Raw genomic sequence first — 16,137 nt, 5'->3', positions numbered from 1 at the left:
GACCAACCCCCCACCCCCCCGCCGCCGCCACCCATGCCATTACCCTGGAGTCCCTAAACCAAATCAGCACCCTAGTTCTCCCCAGGTGGTTTGTCTAGTTTATTTAAAGAGGAGCCTGTCAGATGTCACCAGGAGTTAGCATACAAGAGGGGGTTTGAGGGGATGGCCTATAAACAGGCTTTAAATTAATGCCCATGTTTTAACCCTACCTTCTCATTTTCACCCTCTTCACTACCAACTCTCCACCTAGAGCCATGCTGGGGCTCAGCCAGGAAAGGCAGCTCCCACCACCACTGTAGTTCCTCATGCTCTGGATTCTGGGCTCCAGACTTGGCCACTCCATTTCATCATCAACACACTTCCAACTGCTTTGTTCCTTTTCCACATTGGCTTCCAATCTCTCTCCTTTTTTTTTGTCTTCACTGTAACGGATTTATTTTCTTTTGTATTTCTTTACAGTCAGTTTAACTGGGGCAGAGAGAAGGCTAACATCATGCTCAGTTCCCTTCCTAAACCAGAAACCTAGGAAGTTTTTGTTTTAAGGGCAAAACAGGAAGAAGTCTTTACATCTGTCTTAATCTTTTTTCAAGCAAAAATTACTAGAGTTATAAAATATAGAGCTGAAATGTGGGGCCTTTATTATCATTTGTTTGAGTAGATTCAAACTTAAGGAAACCAGCTCCACAAAGTGGAAGTACATGGTTCTTTAAGAATCTATAAGTGGGGCCCCTGACAGGGAGATCTGGAAAAGCTTCCTACAAGAATTTCTACCTGAGATCTAAAAGATGAAAAGAGGGCAGGAAGAACATTCCAGGAACCAAAGAACTGTGTTTTTAGACTATTCTATATGGTCCAAAACCCCATTCAAATTGCTTTTATGAAATTACACCTCAGTAATATACCTTTGGTTCGAATACATTTAAGAAACATCTACATTTATATCTAAAGACATAGATTGAGGATACACTGATGTCAGTAATGCCTTCATTTATTTTTTTGGGCTGCGTCGAGTCTTCGTTGCTGTGCACAGGCTTTTCTCTAGTTGCATCGAGGGGGGGCTACTCTTCGTTGTGGTGCGGTGGCATCTCATTGCAGAGCGTGGGATCTAGGGCACACGGGCTCAGTAGTTGTTGCTCGCAGGCTCCAGAGCGCAGGCTCAGTAGTTGTGGTGCACGGGCTTAGTTGCTCCACGGCACGTGGCATCTTCCTGTACCAGGGCTCAAACCCGTGTCCCCTGCATTGGCAGGCGGATTCTTAACCACTGCACCACCAGGTAAGTCCCAGTAATGCCTTTTTTTTAACTGATCTTATTGTCAGACAGAGTTGTGCATCTCCTAAGCAGTTGGTTTGTTTTTAATCTACAAACACTATGAATTGTAACTGACTAGCCAGGTTTCTCTTTTTGTAATAGTTGCTAAAATTATCAAAATTAAGTTTGTAGAGTACCTATAGCATGCATTTTTGTATGGGCTTCATCTTGGCTCTGTTTTATTTCTTATCCTTGTGTTTCTTGTATGACATTTTAAATTCTTTTTGGAGCAATGCAAGTTATAAATAAATACTAGACTATAAACAATAAGAAAGGGAACTCTGTGTTTCTTATATTTTTCCCTATATCTTTCCTACAGCATTGGACAAAGTGTGGGCACCTGGCTAAGCCTTAATGAATACATGTTAGCCGACTAGACAATTCAGTACAGGTTTCTAGCTATCATTGATAGGGAAACCATTTTCATTTCTAATAAGAAAAAAGGCTGCTTGAAAATCCTAGAATCACCTTGATTCATATTTTATCAATACATCCATGTTTTCTCTACATTCTATTTAATTACTAAAACTGCTATATTAAACAAACTATGTAAGCCAGTGTTTACAAAATATAATTAAAAATTAAACATACTAGCACAATACTTTGTATTTTAAAGTGAACATTTCAGCTCTGATACACTACCTCTAAGGACAAGAGCACAGAGAAATAATTACAGGTCATCAAACTATTTCTGATTTCTCCCCGAAGATGAATGGCTTTCCAAAAGATAAAACTTAGGTTACATTTAATCTAATTTAAAAATTAAAAGACTAAGGTAAAAATTTCATTTTAAATTAGAAAAATCACAAGATCATGTACAAGAAACTGTGTATCACTACTGATTCTTTCATTTTACTCAAAAACATTTATTGAGGGACTATATAATAACAAGACACTGAGACAGGTCCTAGAAATACAAATATGAGAGCGACAGCTCCGCCCATAAAAAGCTTATGGTATGGTAATAAAATGATTAAAAAGTAATGTCATAATTACAACAGAATTATGCATTAGGCATGGTTTGATAACTAATCTCTAAAGATGGCACCAATAAATCACGCCTCCTACTATCCATACCCTTATACAGATCTGTCCCATAAGGAATCTGGGCTAATCCTGTTTGCCTCTCGTTAACTAATAGAATGTGGCAGAAGCTAACACAATGCCAGTCTGGGAACTAAACTTTGAGGATGCCTGGCAGCTCCTACTTTTGTGCCTTCTGGAGCCATGGGCTGCTGTTACCCAAGAAGTCAAGCTACCCTGCTGGAAAGATCAGCTGGAGAAGACATGGAGAAAGAGAGAAAAAGGTTCAGCCAACTCAGTCTGAATCAAACCTCCAGATGACTCCAGCCCCAACTGCTATCAGACTATGACTGCATGGGAGACCTGAAGAATATGCTATAAGAACCTCCCACACAACCCTGAAAGATAATAAAACCATGTTTAAGCTGCTAAGTGTTGGAGCTGTTTGTTGTACAGCAATAGATACAAAACTTGCTACAAGAGATTAGATGATGACAAGAGATTAGATTAATTTTGCAGAGTGCAAAATTAATGATGTTTTATAGAGGAGATAAAGCCTGAAGTATATCTGAAGGGTGGTAATTAAGTGTGGAAATCTTCTAGGCAGAAAGACTAAGTACAAAGGCAAGGAGGCTTTAGAAGGCAAGTATTAAAATAAGGGAAAGGCCATCAGTAGAGTTGGGGCACTGAGCAGATGGAGAGGAAGGGGAATAGATATCAAATCATAAAGGTCTTGTACACCTGCTGAAATGTTTAAACTGCATCCTGTATGCAAAAAGAAGACATTAAGAGATTCAGGGGAATTGTGATAATGTCTGGATGTGAGAGAAATAACTTTGTTAACAGTGTGAAGAGTGGAGAGAGCTAAGTCTAAAGGCAGTGGTCTGTCTGAAGCAATGCTGGAAAAAATTAAGAGAAGGGGGCTGAACCTTCATGACTGGTCCAAACAGGATAAGAAACACATGGAACAGACTGGAACCAAACTACAGCTTGGAGCCAAGCCCACCTGAGTCAATCCCCAACTGACCCACAGAACAAGAATATTCAAAGGAAGAATAAATGATTGTCTTTTTTAAGCCCCTGAGTTTTGGGGTGCTTTATAGCATTATTGTGGCAAAAGCTGACTGAGACAGGGCCTAATAAGCGTGCCTGCCTCAAAGACTGTTCTGAAATTTGAGTTCCCACAAGGTGCTTAGGAATAAATGGTAAGCGGAACGTGGCAAGCACTCATTAAGTGTTAGATATTTTTACTGTTGACATGTCCATCTGTATGGGTACTAGACATTAGTTTGTGATTGTGCAGTTGGAAATTGGGTTCGGGCTGAGTACAAGTTTGGCAATATAGCTGGGGGAGTATGTAGTGCCATGGGTTAATGGGAGAAAGAAGACAGCTGAAGACAGAACCTGAGGAATAGTTGTCACCTGAGGAACCCATGTCTCCTTCCAGCCACCGCTCCATTTCTCTGTTCCTCATTGCAACAAAACTCCGAGAGGGTTATTTATACTAGTGGTCTCCAGCTCCTCACTTCATATTTTCTCCCCAATCTACTCTAATCCTTTTGTTGAAATCACTCTTGCCAGGGCTATCAATAGCCTCCATGTTGTCAAAACCAATAATCAATTCAATGTTCTCATTTTACCCAACTCTCAGCAGCATTTAACATAGTCAACAACTCCCTCTTTATTGGTGCACTTTCTTCAAGAGGACTTTCAGGACACCACGTGGGCTCCTTGTTTTCCCTTCTAATTCCACTAACAGCTGTGGCTCAGTCTCATCCTATGCTCCTCCTCCTCTGCTACATCTCTACATGCTGGAGGGTCCCAGAGCTCATCCTTGTACCTCCTTCTCTTCACAGTCTATTACACATTCCTTCCCTAGGTAATCTCGCCTGGCCTCATGGTTTAAATACCATTTACTCTTAACTTTCAAATTTATATTCAGCAAGCAGCTCTTCCCTAAACTCCAGGTTCGTATTTCTAACTGGCTGATCTTATATCCCTCCTTGGATGTCTGGTAAATCTTCTTGGTTCTACCTTCAGAATATATCCAGATTTTGACTACTTCTCATCATGTCCATCACTACCACCCTGGTATATATAACCCACCATCAGCTCTTGCCTGAACTACTGCAAGAGCCTCTTTTATTCAATTCCCTGCTACTCATTTTACTACTTCCACAGTCTAATCTCCAAACAACTGCCAGAATGAGTTTTTAAAAAATGTAAACCTGATCATATCGCTCCCCTGTTCAAATGCTTCCCACCAGACACCAGAGGGAATCCAAGTCCTTCCACAGGCTCCACAGCCCTGCATGACCCTGGCCAGCCTATCTTTTTGACCTTATCTTCTACCACTTTCCCCTGTATTCTATCTGCTCAAATCACACTGGTTTACTCTTGCAATTCCTCTAACAGGAGAAATTTGGGGCTTTAAACATGTTTTTCCTTGCTTAGAATGCTCCTTCCCTCATGACTTGATCATTTTTCCTTAAAATACTTACCAGTACTTGACATTACATCTTTGTTTCTCCCTACTGGATAATAAGCTCCACGAGGGCAGGGACTTTCTCTTGTTCACTGCTGTATCCAATATCTAAAACAGTGACTGGCACAGGGAGGCAGTATTTCTTTTTTCTTTTTTTTTTTTTAGACAGGTCTCAGATCAGATAGGGCCTTAGAGACCACATTAAGGATTCGGATTTATTTTAAGAACAATCAGGAGGCATTGGGAGGGTTTAAACTAGGAAAAGAATATAATAAGGTCTGTATAATTATAAAGTTACTTCGGCTATTGTATAAAGAATGATCGGAAGGGATTAGGGGTACATGTGGGGAAATAAAAGAGGAGATTTTTACAGCAGGTGGCTCAGCTATGGTAAAGGTGCTTGGGATAAAGAGAAGATTCAAGAGATTGCTAAACAGATGGAATGAACAGGACTGGATATGTGGATTTAAGAGAGAAAGAAGACGAAGTCCATAACAAGGGAGGCAGTATTTCTCAAATGAGCAACTAAAGAACATCACGTAAAGGTCTGGCAGATCAAAGTGAGCAGTTTCTTAAAGTGCTTCAAACTCAAGTTCAAAAGCCTTTAAGTAATATTAACTAATTCAAGTTGTAAACATAAAAATATGCCCAAGCTAACCTGCTTTTCCACCTCAGCAAGTACTGTGAGACATCTTTTTGTCACGCAATAATAGGTAAGCACAGCACCTATGCTTCATAACCAGCCATTAAATAACCTAAGTTTAAAAATCACTTCCAGAATAGAACAATGACTAGAACCTGAAGGACAAATAACATGACTACGCTGAAAACAGGAAAATTTCAAGGACTCAGATTAATTCACTTATTTTCTATTGATGGGAAAGTATTGACTGATCAACAGCTTCAGTGAAAGTATGAAATCAGCATTTTCCCTCTACATTCTTATCCTAGCAATCTCAATGTTTTTTAAAGGAAAAAGCTACCCAACAATATTTTTAGATCAGTGGCTCTCACGTATCAGTATTTAGGGAGAGTATTAAATATGCTCTCAAGGTCCCACCTCCAAATATTACAATATTGTAACGAGGGAAGCAACCTACAAATTTAACAAGTACTCCAGGTGATTACAATGCAGGTGGACCAACAGCTCATTAAAGAATACTTCTAGTTTAGAAAATCTAAATGAGCTATAACCAATCCTCCTGGTTGACTTCAAACCAAAAACCAAAATGATCTAGATCCTAGCTTTTGAGTTGTTTTTTCCCCCTTTATAAATGTAATTGAACTAAATTACAAAAAATACGAGAAACAAAGAGAAAAGAAAAGTCAACATCATCTTACCATTCCAACACAACTTTGGTTAGCATTTTGGTATATTTCCTTCTCTCCTTTTCTCTAACTATACATTTGCTGTTTCTTTTCCCAGTCTTTAATCATAGTGAGCACAGTTTCAAATGCTAATTATATACATTTTCCACATTAATATTATTACCTAGTCTTCATGAATATCATACTTAGTTGCTGCACTACATTCCATCAAATGCACCTATCACTGTTTATCTAAGCATTCTCTCTGCTTGACTACTTCCTCACTACTATAAATAATCCTGCCTTAAATATTTTTGTGGGGAACATTTTCAGTACTTGAATACCTCCTACCTGTGGGGAAAACAATCTACAGTGCCAGACTGTTTTACCACCGCCTCTGTCAGAGAGGGCTCCCCAGATGTTATCTTAAAAAAAAAAAACTGGAGGGTTTAATGGAAGAGGAAAAGTACATTTTTTAATGTGCACTTCTTTAATTACTATCGAAGTTAAACATTCATTGTTAATTATTATTTTTGCTTTCCCTAAGTTATCTATCCTGTCTTTATCCACTTATTAATGGGATTTTAGATTTCTTTTCTACCTGTGTTGTGTTAACTTTGTATTCAATTTCCTTGATCTTCCTGAGAGCTGTGAGCCTTTGTGGAGTATTTATCTCTTCCACTGACCTACCTGTTTTTGTCTCAGTACCACCCAAGACTGCTATTTTAATGATACATTCTACTCAGGCAGATAAAACCATCTTGGTATAATGAAACACACATGGCCTCTGGTATGACTTGGCTCTGTTACCTCTTCAAGTTACTTGACTTCTCTGGGCTGCAGTCCCATTTGTAAAATTGTAGCAAACAATACCTATACGTTCCGAAACGGCCTTTCATGAATAACAGCTAATAATGCCAAACTATTAGCTCCCTTCCATTAAATAAAATTAATCAGAAGTCAATCTTCTATCCTCAAGTAATCAAAAAGCAAACTCTTAACATCGAAAGGGAGATTCGTTTTTAAGCAAACATAACCTTATCTGCAGGAACAAAAGGTAGCTAAAGCCAAACTTACTTGTTTGATATTCACTGTCCTGGATCATGACAACTAACACGAATGAAAAAGGTGTTAAGAGGATAAAAATAAAATAAAAGTAAAAATAGGGGCTTCCCTGGTGGCGCAGTGGTTGAGAGTCCGCCTGCCAATGCAGGGGACACGGGTTCGTGCCCCAGTCCGGGAAGATCCCACATGCCGTGGAGCGGCTGGGCCCCTGAGCCATGGCCGCTGAGCCTGCACATCCGGAGCCTGTGCTCTGCAACGGGAGAGGCCACAACAGTGAGAGGCCCGCGTACCAAAAAAAAAAAAAAAAAAAAAAGTAAAAATAAATTTTAAAAAAATTTAAAAGGTCATCTCGTCTACAAGACTTCCCAAGTATCCCTCTTCCCCAACAAAAATCTAAAATGTCGCAAATGGGCAATCAGGACAACCTGACCCATACTCTGTCCTCACCACTTCTCTAATTCCCAAGCGTGGGCAACAACCCGCTACTGGAATGTGAAAACGCACGCTAATTGGCCTTAGACACTAATATTTACTCTCACAGCCGGCGGGCAGCCGTCCCGGCCGACAAATTTCGGTTTCGCCCTTCCCGAGCATCACAGACTCGGGAGGAAACTGAGGCCGGGAGGGTAAGGAGGGTAAGGAGAGCGGGGTTGGGGAGGCCGGCTCGGTGCCCGCCGCTCACCTCAGCAGTGCCAGGAAGGCGGCGGGCTCCACGTCGGGCAGCTCGATCTCGGCCGACGTCGTGGCCATGCCGCCGTTGAACATGGCGTCGAAGACTGCGCTGCCGGCAGCCAGCACGAAGCGGTGGGCGGGGATGCGCTGCGGGCCCCCAGCGGCGGCGGCGCCGCGGCCCTTGCCCAACACGAAGCGCACATCGCTCAGCAGCTCCGAGTTGAAGAGGAACGCGAAGCGCTCCTTCAGCGACGCCTTGGTCGCCTGCCAGTTGTACAGCGGCTCCCGCTGCAGGGGTAGCAGGGGCCCCAGAGAGGACGGCGGCGGCGGTGGCGGCGGCGGCGGCCCCGCGGCGCCCGGCTCCGCCTCAGCCCCCGGGACCTGCTCGCCCGTAGCTGCCGGTCCGAGCGAGGCCATCCTCCAGCGGCGCGGCTCTGCGGGCTAGAGACAGCGCTCCCGCCGCCCAGCCGCCATCGCCGAGGCCGCCCCCCGAGGCCGGCACCGCCTCCCTGCCTTCCGGGAAAGGCGCTTCCGGAGGCCGCGCGCCTCCGCCGGCCCCGCCCTGAGCTGCCCTGCGCGCGTCCCCGCTGGGCCGGGAGGCGGAGGCGCGCGTGGCCGCCCAGGCCGGACCTGGAGGGGACGGTGACCCCTGCGGCGTCTGGGCCGCCCTGGGCGCACCGAGCTTACCGGAGTCCCGCGCTCCGGGTGGTGGGACTTCGGTGGGCTACATGCGGCCCGGCACGGGCGCCTCCTCAGACCTGCGGGCCCCGAAGCCCTCGCCCCTCCCTACCTTCAGGCCCCTCGTCACCAGCTGCAGCGCCCCCCACTTGTATCTAGGACAGGTCCCTAGGCTCTCCTTCTAGGAGTCGCAGGCCTGGAAGTGGAGGGGGCCCGAGGGCATAGCCGGCAAAGCATGTGGGAGGGGACGACCTGATTCCACGTAGCCCCCTCCCCCAGTGTCGTCCAAGTCACCGCTCCAGAGGGCCGCTGCTCCTGTAGTACCCCTGGAGCACAGCTTGGAGACCCTCTGCATCTAACAGCCTTCCCTTTCCTCCTTCTTCCTGTTCTGTCTCTAATTTTGGTATCTGTGTGGACTCAGGCATTTTTTAAAATGTATTTTAACCCATTACCAAAAATTAACTGTATTTTAAATCTCAAAAAAACCCTCAAAGGTACCAAAGCAAAAATAATACAAGTAGTACAGGCTGCATTATCTGGTACGGGACAATAAAGTCATAATTTAACAGCAAAAAAAATGAAGACACTGCGTTATCAAAACTTGTGGAACACAAAAGTTGAGCTCAAGGCTAGGGCATAGCCAAAAGCAGTTGTTTACCAAAATGAAAACAATGAAAATAAGTGAAATAGAGGATCTGGGAGGATGGCAGAGTAGGAAGCACCAGGAATCTGACTCCCCACCTAAATAACAATTCCACTGGCTGAATCTGTCTGATGTACTTATTTTGGCACTCTGGACTCTGTTGAAGGCTGGTAACTTCTAGGGGAAGACTTGGACAGTAAATCGCTGTTAATTTTGGTCAACTTGAGCTCTTTGCACAGTAGCAGCTACCCATCCGTCACCACCAGCTGCATGGCAGTACCCGTGTTCCCGGAGCAGCTTGCACACAGCTTTGTCACCTACAAATTGGCACTTGCCATCTACCTCTATAAGGATCAAATTATGAGCTGCTGCAGCTGCTGACCTTCAACACCCCCTGAAAGGAGTTCAGGGTGGAGATCGGGAATGAGGCCCTCTGTGCTCTGGGAAAAACTGGCGGAACAGGTCTTCGGATAGTTAGATATTTTCAGGAGTCCAATTCTTGTATCTCCTCATATCTAGAAAAGCACTAAAATCCTTTACGGTGATGTCTGCTCCTTGTGACTAGCAGTAAACTTCACAAGACTAGCAGAAAACTTCAAAAAATATGTGCTTGATTGCATGTACTCCCCCTTCACCAAAATCACATATATATGACCTCCCCACTCTTTGGAGCAGTTTCTCAGAGCTATCTGAAATGCTGTCTCCCAGGCTATAGTCCTCATTTTGCCCCAAATAAAACTTAACTCACAACTCTAACGTTGTGCATTTTTTTTTCAGTCAACAGCTTGTAGGAGGAGCCAGGGAGGGCAAAAAGGCACCTATCCTCCAAACTCTGATTTCTGCTTCTGAACACAAATGTACAAAGAGGGGGCAGCCATTGTTGTTGTAGTACCTCTCTCCATTGTTGCAAGATGCTTTAGCTGAAGTGACTTCCTGAGGATTTAAAGGACCAGCACCTTCCCTCCCCCCACCCCCCCACCCCCGTCCTTCATTTTCACTTTTTACCTTTTGGGGAGCCAGGTATTAAAGACTAGTATATTAAAAAGCAACTGTATTCATGGGGAAAATTAGAAAGTAACCATACATGCCCAAAAGGCTGAGAAAAGACCTGAGAAGACCTTAAGTTTATACCTCAGGCTGATCCTTGGCAAAGAGACAGATTTTACAGTAATCAAAACAACAAAAATAGCAAATGCTGGGGAAAAGGGAGAATCTGATTTGCAAAATTACCACATTACTAGATGCAAATGTCCAGTGTTCAACAAAAAAAATCGCAAGGCATACAAAGAAATAGGAAAGTTTGACCCATTCAAAGGAAAAAAATAAATCAGCAGAAACTGTTCCTGAAAAAGACCTAATGGCAGATATACTAGACAGACTTTAAAACAACTATCTTAAAGATGCTCAGCTAACTTAAGAAAACGTGGAGAAAATCGAGAAAATGATGTGTGAACAAAACAGACGTATCAATAAAGAGATAGGAAGCTTGAAAAGAAACCGAAAAGAAATTCCAGAGCTGAAAAGTACAATAACTGAAATGAAAAATTTGCTAGAAGAATTCAAGGGCACACTTGAGCAAGCAGAAAAAAAGAATCAGCAAACTTAAAGATAAGACAATAGAAGTCGTCAAGGCAGAGAACAGAAAGAAAAAAGATTGAAGAAAAGCAAACAGAGCCTAAGAGAACTACAGGCCCTCATAAAAGAGACAACACTGTGGGAGTTCTAGAAGGAGAAGAGAGAGTGAAAGGGGCAGAGAGAACACTTGAAGAAATAATGGCTGAAAACTTATGAAGCAAAAACTGACAGAATTGAAGGGAGAAATAGACAGTTCTACAGTAATAGTTGGAGACGTCAATATCCCACTCACAGTAATGGATAGAACAACCAGACAGAAGATGAGTAAGGAAATAGAGGACTTGAACAACCTGATAAGCCAACTAGATCTGACATATACAGAACACTCCACTCAACAACATGCACATTCTTCTCAAGTGAACATGGGACATGTCTTCTCTGACCACAAAGAGATGAAGTTAGAAATCAATAACAAAGGGAAGATGGGGAAATTCACAAAATTGTGGAAACTAAACAATATACTTTTAAACAACCAATAGACAGAGAAGAAATCACAAGAGAAATTAGAAAATAGTTAGAGACAAATGAAAATGAAAACGCAAAATACCAGGGACTTCCTGGCGGTCCAGTAGTTAGGACTTTGCCTTCTAATGCAGGGGTGTGGGTTCAATCCCTGGTCAGGGGGCTAAGATCCCACATGCCTCGTGACCAAAAAAACAAAACATAAAGCAGAAGCAATATTGTAACAAATTCAATAAAGACTTTAAAAATGGTCCACATCAAAAAAAAAAAAAATCTTAAAAAACCCCACAATATATGGGCTTCCCTGGTAGCGCAGTGGTTGAGAGTCCGCCTGCCGATGCAGGGGATGCGGGTTCATGCCCCGGTCCGGGAAGATCCCACATGCCGCGGAGCGGCTAGGCCCGTGAGCCATGGCCGCTGAGCCTGTGGGTCCAGAGCCTGTGCTCCGCAACGGGAGAGGCCACAACAGTGAGAGGCCCTCATACTGCAAAAAAACAAAACAAAACACAATATACCACACAACATTGTAAATCAACTATACATCAATTTAAAAATATATATATACCAAAACTTAGGAGATGCAATAAAAACAGTGCTAAGGGGGAAATTTACAGCTATAAATGCTTACGTTAAAAAACATGCAATATCTCAAATCAACAACCTAACTTTACAAGTTAAGGAACTAGAAAAAGAAGAACAAACTAAACTCAAAGCTAGCAGAAAGAAGGAAATAATAAATATTAGAGCACTGATAAATAACATAGAGAACAGAAAAACAGTACAGGAAATCAATGAAACCAAAAGTTGATTCTTTGAAAAGGTCAACAAAATTGATAAACCTTTGGCTAGGTAGACTAAGGAAAAAAGAGAGAAGATTCAAATTACTAAGATCAGAAATGAAAGTGGGGACACTACTACATGCTACAGAAATAAAAAGGGTTATAAGAGAGTACTGTGAACAATTGTTTGCCAAAAAATTAGATATCCTAGATGAAATGGACAAATTCCTAAAACTAAAAACAACAACAGAAACCTTTTAAAACACTTTTTTAAGGGACTTCCCTGGTGGTCCAGTGGGTAAGACTCTGTGCTCCCAATGCAGGGGGCCTGGGTTCAATCCCTGGTCAGGAACTAGATCCTTCATGCCACAACTAAGTCCACATGCTGCAACTAAACTAAAAAACACAAATCTCACAGGCCTCAACAAAGATCCCGAGTGCCACAACTAAGACCCAGCACAGCCTAAATAAATGTCTTTAAAAAAAAAAACACATTTATTTATTTCTTTAAAATAAATACATTTATTTAAAAAATAAATAAATAAAAGAAAATGAACAAATACAATACAATACAATACAAAAAAAGCCACTGTGACCTATTCATCATTCTGTGTCAGAATCTAAACCTGGTCACCTTTGGACAGAGTCCCACCAGTCAGCCCACCTTGGGCAAAACGCCCACTGATGACACTTCTTGTCCATTACCCAACCAAAACCATAACATGAATTTGAAACAGGGAAGGAAAAAAGAACCAAAATATCTAAGGCCCTCCTTTTTTTTTCTTCTTTTTTTTTAAATTGAAATATAGTTGATTGTAAAATATTGTGTTACTTTCAGGTGTACAACATGGTGATCCAACAATTAAATACATTATGAAATGATCACTACAAGTCCAGTAACTATCTATCACCATACAAAATCATTACACTATTAACTCTTAATTAAAATTTAATTAACCTTACAGTATTAACTCTAACTCTACACCCCTGTAACTTACTCATTTTATAACTTGAAGTTTGTACCTTTTAATCCTCGTCACCTATTTCACTCAACCCCCTGCCTCCTTCTCCTCTGGCAAACACCAGTTTGCTCCAGGTATCTATAAGTCTGTTTCTTACTATTCTTTAGCTTTGTTTTCTTTGTTCATTTGCAAAACACTTTTTTAAATGGTAAGGGAGACTTTATTCAAGTCCATTGCAATGGGGGCATTGCAGTAGGGGAGAGTGATCAGGCTCAACTCCAAATACAGCAATGACAGCTGAGGATTTATAGCCAATAAGCAAAATGAGGGGGTCGATAATGGAAAATTACTAAAAGGAAACATCGAGGGTAGGGAGATTCTTGCTAAACTAATTTAGGATTTTTGCTGAAGGCAAGCCAGAGTAATCAGATATCAAGGGTAGGGAGTGAGAAACTTGATCAGGTATTGAGGGTAATCAGATAAAGGGTGAGGGCCTTCTTACTGAACTAACTTAGAGGATTTTTGCTAAGACTGAGTTAGGCAGGCCAAAGACAGGCCTGGGGCCGAGGTTGAGGCACATCTGAGAAGAAGGCTCAGAGGAGCCTGACTAAAGTTTGGTCAAGGAGAGTCTTTGTCAGAATTAAAGAACAAATAATGCAGATAATATTTGAGGGACTAGGGTCTTTAAGAGAAAGGAAGTACATGAGATTTACTCCTGCTTTTTCCCTGAGGGCATTGTCTAATTTGTTGCTTATTTCTCAAGCAGAAAGAACTCAAGAGACAGACTATGAAACTGCCAGAGAAGTTGGGGCAAAGTCCTGGAAAGGAGGGAACTACAAAGAAGTGAACCCCCAAATCTTCATACAAATTAACTTTATGCTATTGGATAACTTCTAAGTTCTGCATGGACAAGGAGAAACAATAGCAGCTGAGAGAACAGAGACAAGGAGAGACTTCACATGTGCTGCAGTGCTGGGGAGACAGAGGTTGTAGTTCAAGGTCCACCAAGATGGAGGAGCCTTAGTGATTACAAGGGACTTTGCCTGAGATCCCATAAGGACATGCCTTAGAAGTAAGGGTTACACACTAGTAGTAAGAGAAAAATTAACTAGGTTAAAACCTGTCTTTGACAGGTTCAAGGTGATCTGTAGAGCTGCTGTAAGGAAATTTAATCCTGTTCGAAGAAAGATATGTCATCTGGAGACTCAACATTTTTTCTTCTACAGTGTTGTTGGGAAAAAAATAAAAATTATGAGGCATGCTAAAAAAATGAGAGACAGAGAGAGATAGAGAAGGAGAAAGAATAGACAACAGAATCAGTTCTATGGATGGTTCAGATATTGGATTTATCAGACGAGGACTGTAAAATAACTATGATTAACATGATGAGGAAAATAGACAAAAGATGGAGAATTTCACCAGAGAGCTAGAATCCATGAAAAAAGAGTCAGGTGGAGATTCTTGACCTGAAAAGCACTATAACAAATTAATACCTAAACACTTTGTGTTTAATAGCAAATTAGACACAGCAGAACAGACGACTAGTATAACTAGAAGACAAGTCAGTAGATGTCCAAATTGAAATACAGAGAGAACAAAGGACAGAAAATACAGAAAGGAATGTGTCTATTTATCATATGAGACAGAATGAAAAATGGAGTACTAGAAGGAGAACAGACAATGAGGCAGAACAGTATTTGAAGAAACACTGGCTGGAAATTTCCCAGAGCAAGTGCCCCAAGAAAACCAGGTAGAGCTGCATAATTTTTTGGATCTAGCCTCAGACGTCATGCAAGGATGCAAGGTCATATCCATTGCATTCTATTGGTTACAAACGAGTCACTAAGACCAGTCCAGATTCAAAGAGGGGGGACACAGACCCCCACCTTTTGATGGAGTAATATCTAAGAATTCATGGACATGCTTTAAAACCACCACCCTACTAAAACTACACATACCTATATCCTATGACCCAGTCATTCCACTCCTGGGTATATATGCAGCAGGGTACTTATGCCCACCAAAAGAAGTACATGAATGTGCATAGCAGCTTTATTCATAATAAATGACTAAATAATTACCAATAGTAGAATGGATATATGGTGGTATATTCATACAATGGATGAAAAAGAGCAAACCCTAATATTGAAATAATATGAATTAATTTCAAAGACATGTTGAGCAGGAGAAGCCAGACATAAAGAATATATTATGATTTCATTTGTATCAGACTTCACCATAGGCAAAACTAATATGCAGGGCTATAGGTCAGAACAGCAGTTAGCTTTTGGGGGGTTGTTGACTGGGAGGGTACATGAGGGAATTTCTGGGGTAACAGAAATGTTCTGTATTTAGTGGTAGTTATAGGGCTGTCGTTCTGGTTATTTATTACTGTGTAACAAACCTGTCCAAAACCTAGCGGCTTAAAACAACAATTTTTTTTTTTCGTTAATCTGCATTGCGGGCAGGGCTTGGCAGGGAAGGCTCTTGTCTCTCCGCCCAGAGTCATCTAGGGTGGCTTGACTGAGGGCTAGAAGATCCACTTCCAAGAAGCCTCACTCACGTGGCTGGCAAGTTGGTGCAGGCTGTTGGCTGGGAGCTCAGTTGGAGTTGAGGGCCCAGGACCTTGGTTTCTCTCCATGTGAGCCTCTCCATGTGACTGGGCCTCCTCATAGCATGGTGGTTCCAAGGGCAAGTGGCCTGAAAGAGAGCGAGAGAGCCAGGAAAAGACTCTATCTCCTTTTATGACCTAGCCCTGACAGTCACACAGCATATTACCTCCACACTTAGTGTGCTGAGGTGGTCACAAAGGCCTGCCCAGGTGCAAAAGGAGGAGACATAGACTCTGCACTTGATGGGGGAGTGGCAAGTCACACTGTGGGAAAGTCATATGGGATTATAGACATTGTTAAGTCACCTTTAGAAAATACAATCGGCTATAGGAGTTTACACACGTAAACATTTGTTAGCTTTATACTTGAGACTTGTGTCTTTCACTATCTATAAGTTATATCTCAATAGAAAAGCAAATAAAATGTAAAAAACTTGTGAAAGTATATAAACTTAAAAAGATTGACAATTTTTGCCCTTCTTTCCTGTACAACCATTCTGTGGGA

General features: G+C 42.0%; 1 protein-coding gene across 1 annotated transcript in view; it reads right to left on the bottom strand.

Moving 5' to 3' along the window:
- Window positions 1–8,364, bottom strand: part of BTBD1 (BTB domain containing 1) — a 45,179-nt gene extending 36,815 nt beyond the window's left edge. The window contains exon 1 of the mRNA XM_030878504.2: window positions 7,873–8,364. Coding sequence (XP_030734364.1) covers window positions 7,873–8,279 — 407 coding nt within the window. The 5' untranslated portion in view covers window positions 8,280–8,364. The remainder of the gene's footprint in view (window positions 1–7,872) is intronic.
- Window positions 8,365–16,137: the final 7,773 nt, after the last annotated feature.

This window comes from Globicephala melas, chromosome 2 (assembly GCF_963455315.2).
Source record: "Globicephala melas chromosome 2, mGloMel1.2, whole genome shotgun sequence".
NCBI classification, from domain to species: Eukaryota; Metazoa; Chordata; class Mammalia; order Artiodactyla; family Delphinidae; genus Globicephala; species Globicephala melas.
The sequence above is the reverse complement of the archived record's forward strand: the minus strand, read 5'-3'. Positions and strand labels throughout refer to the sequence as shown.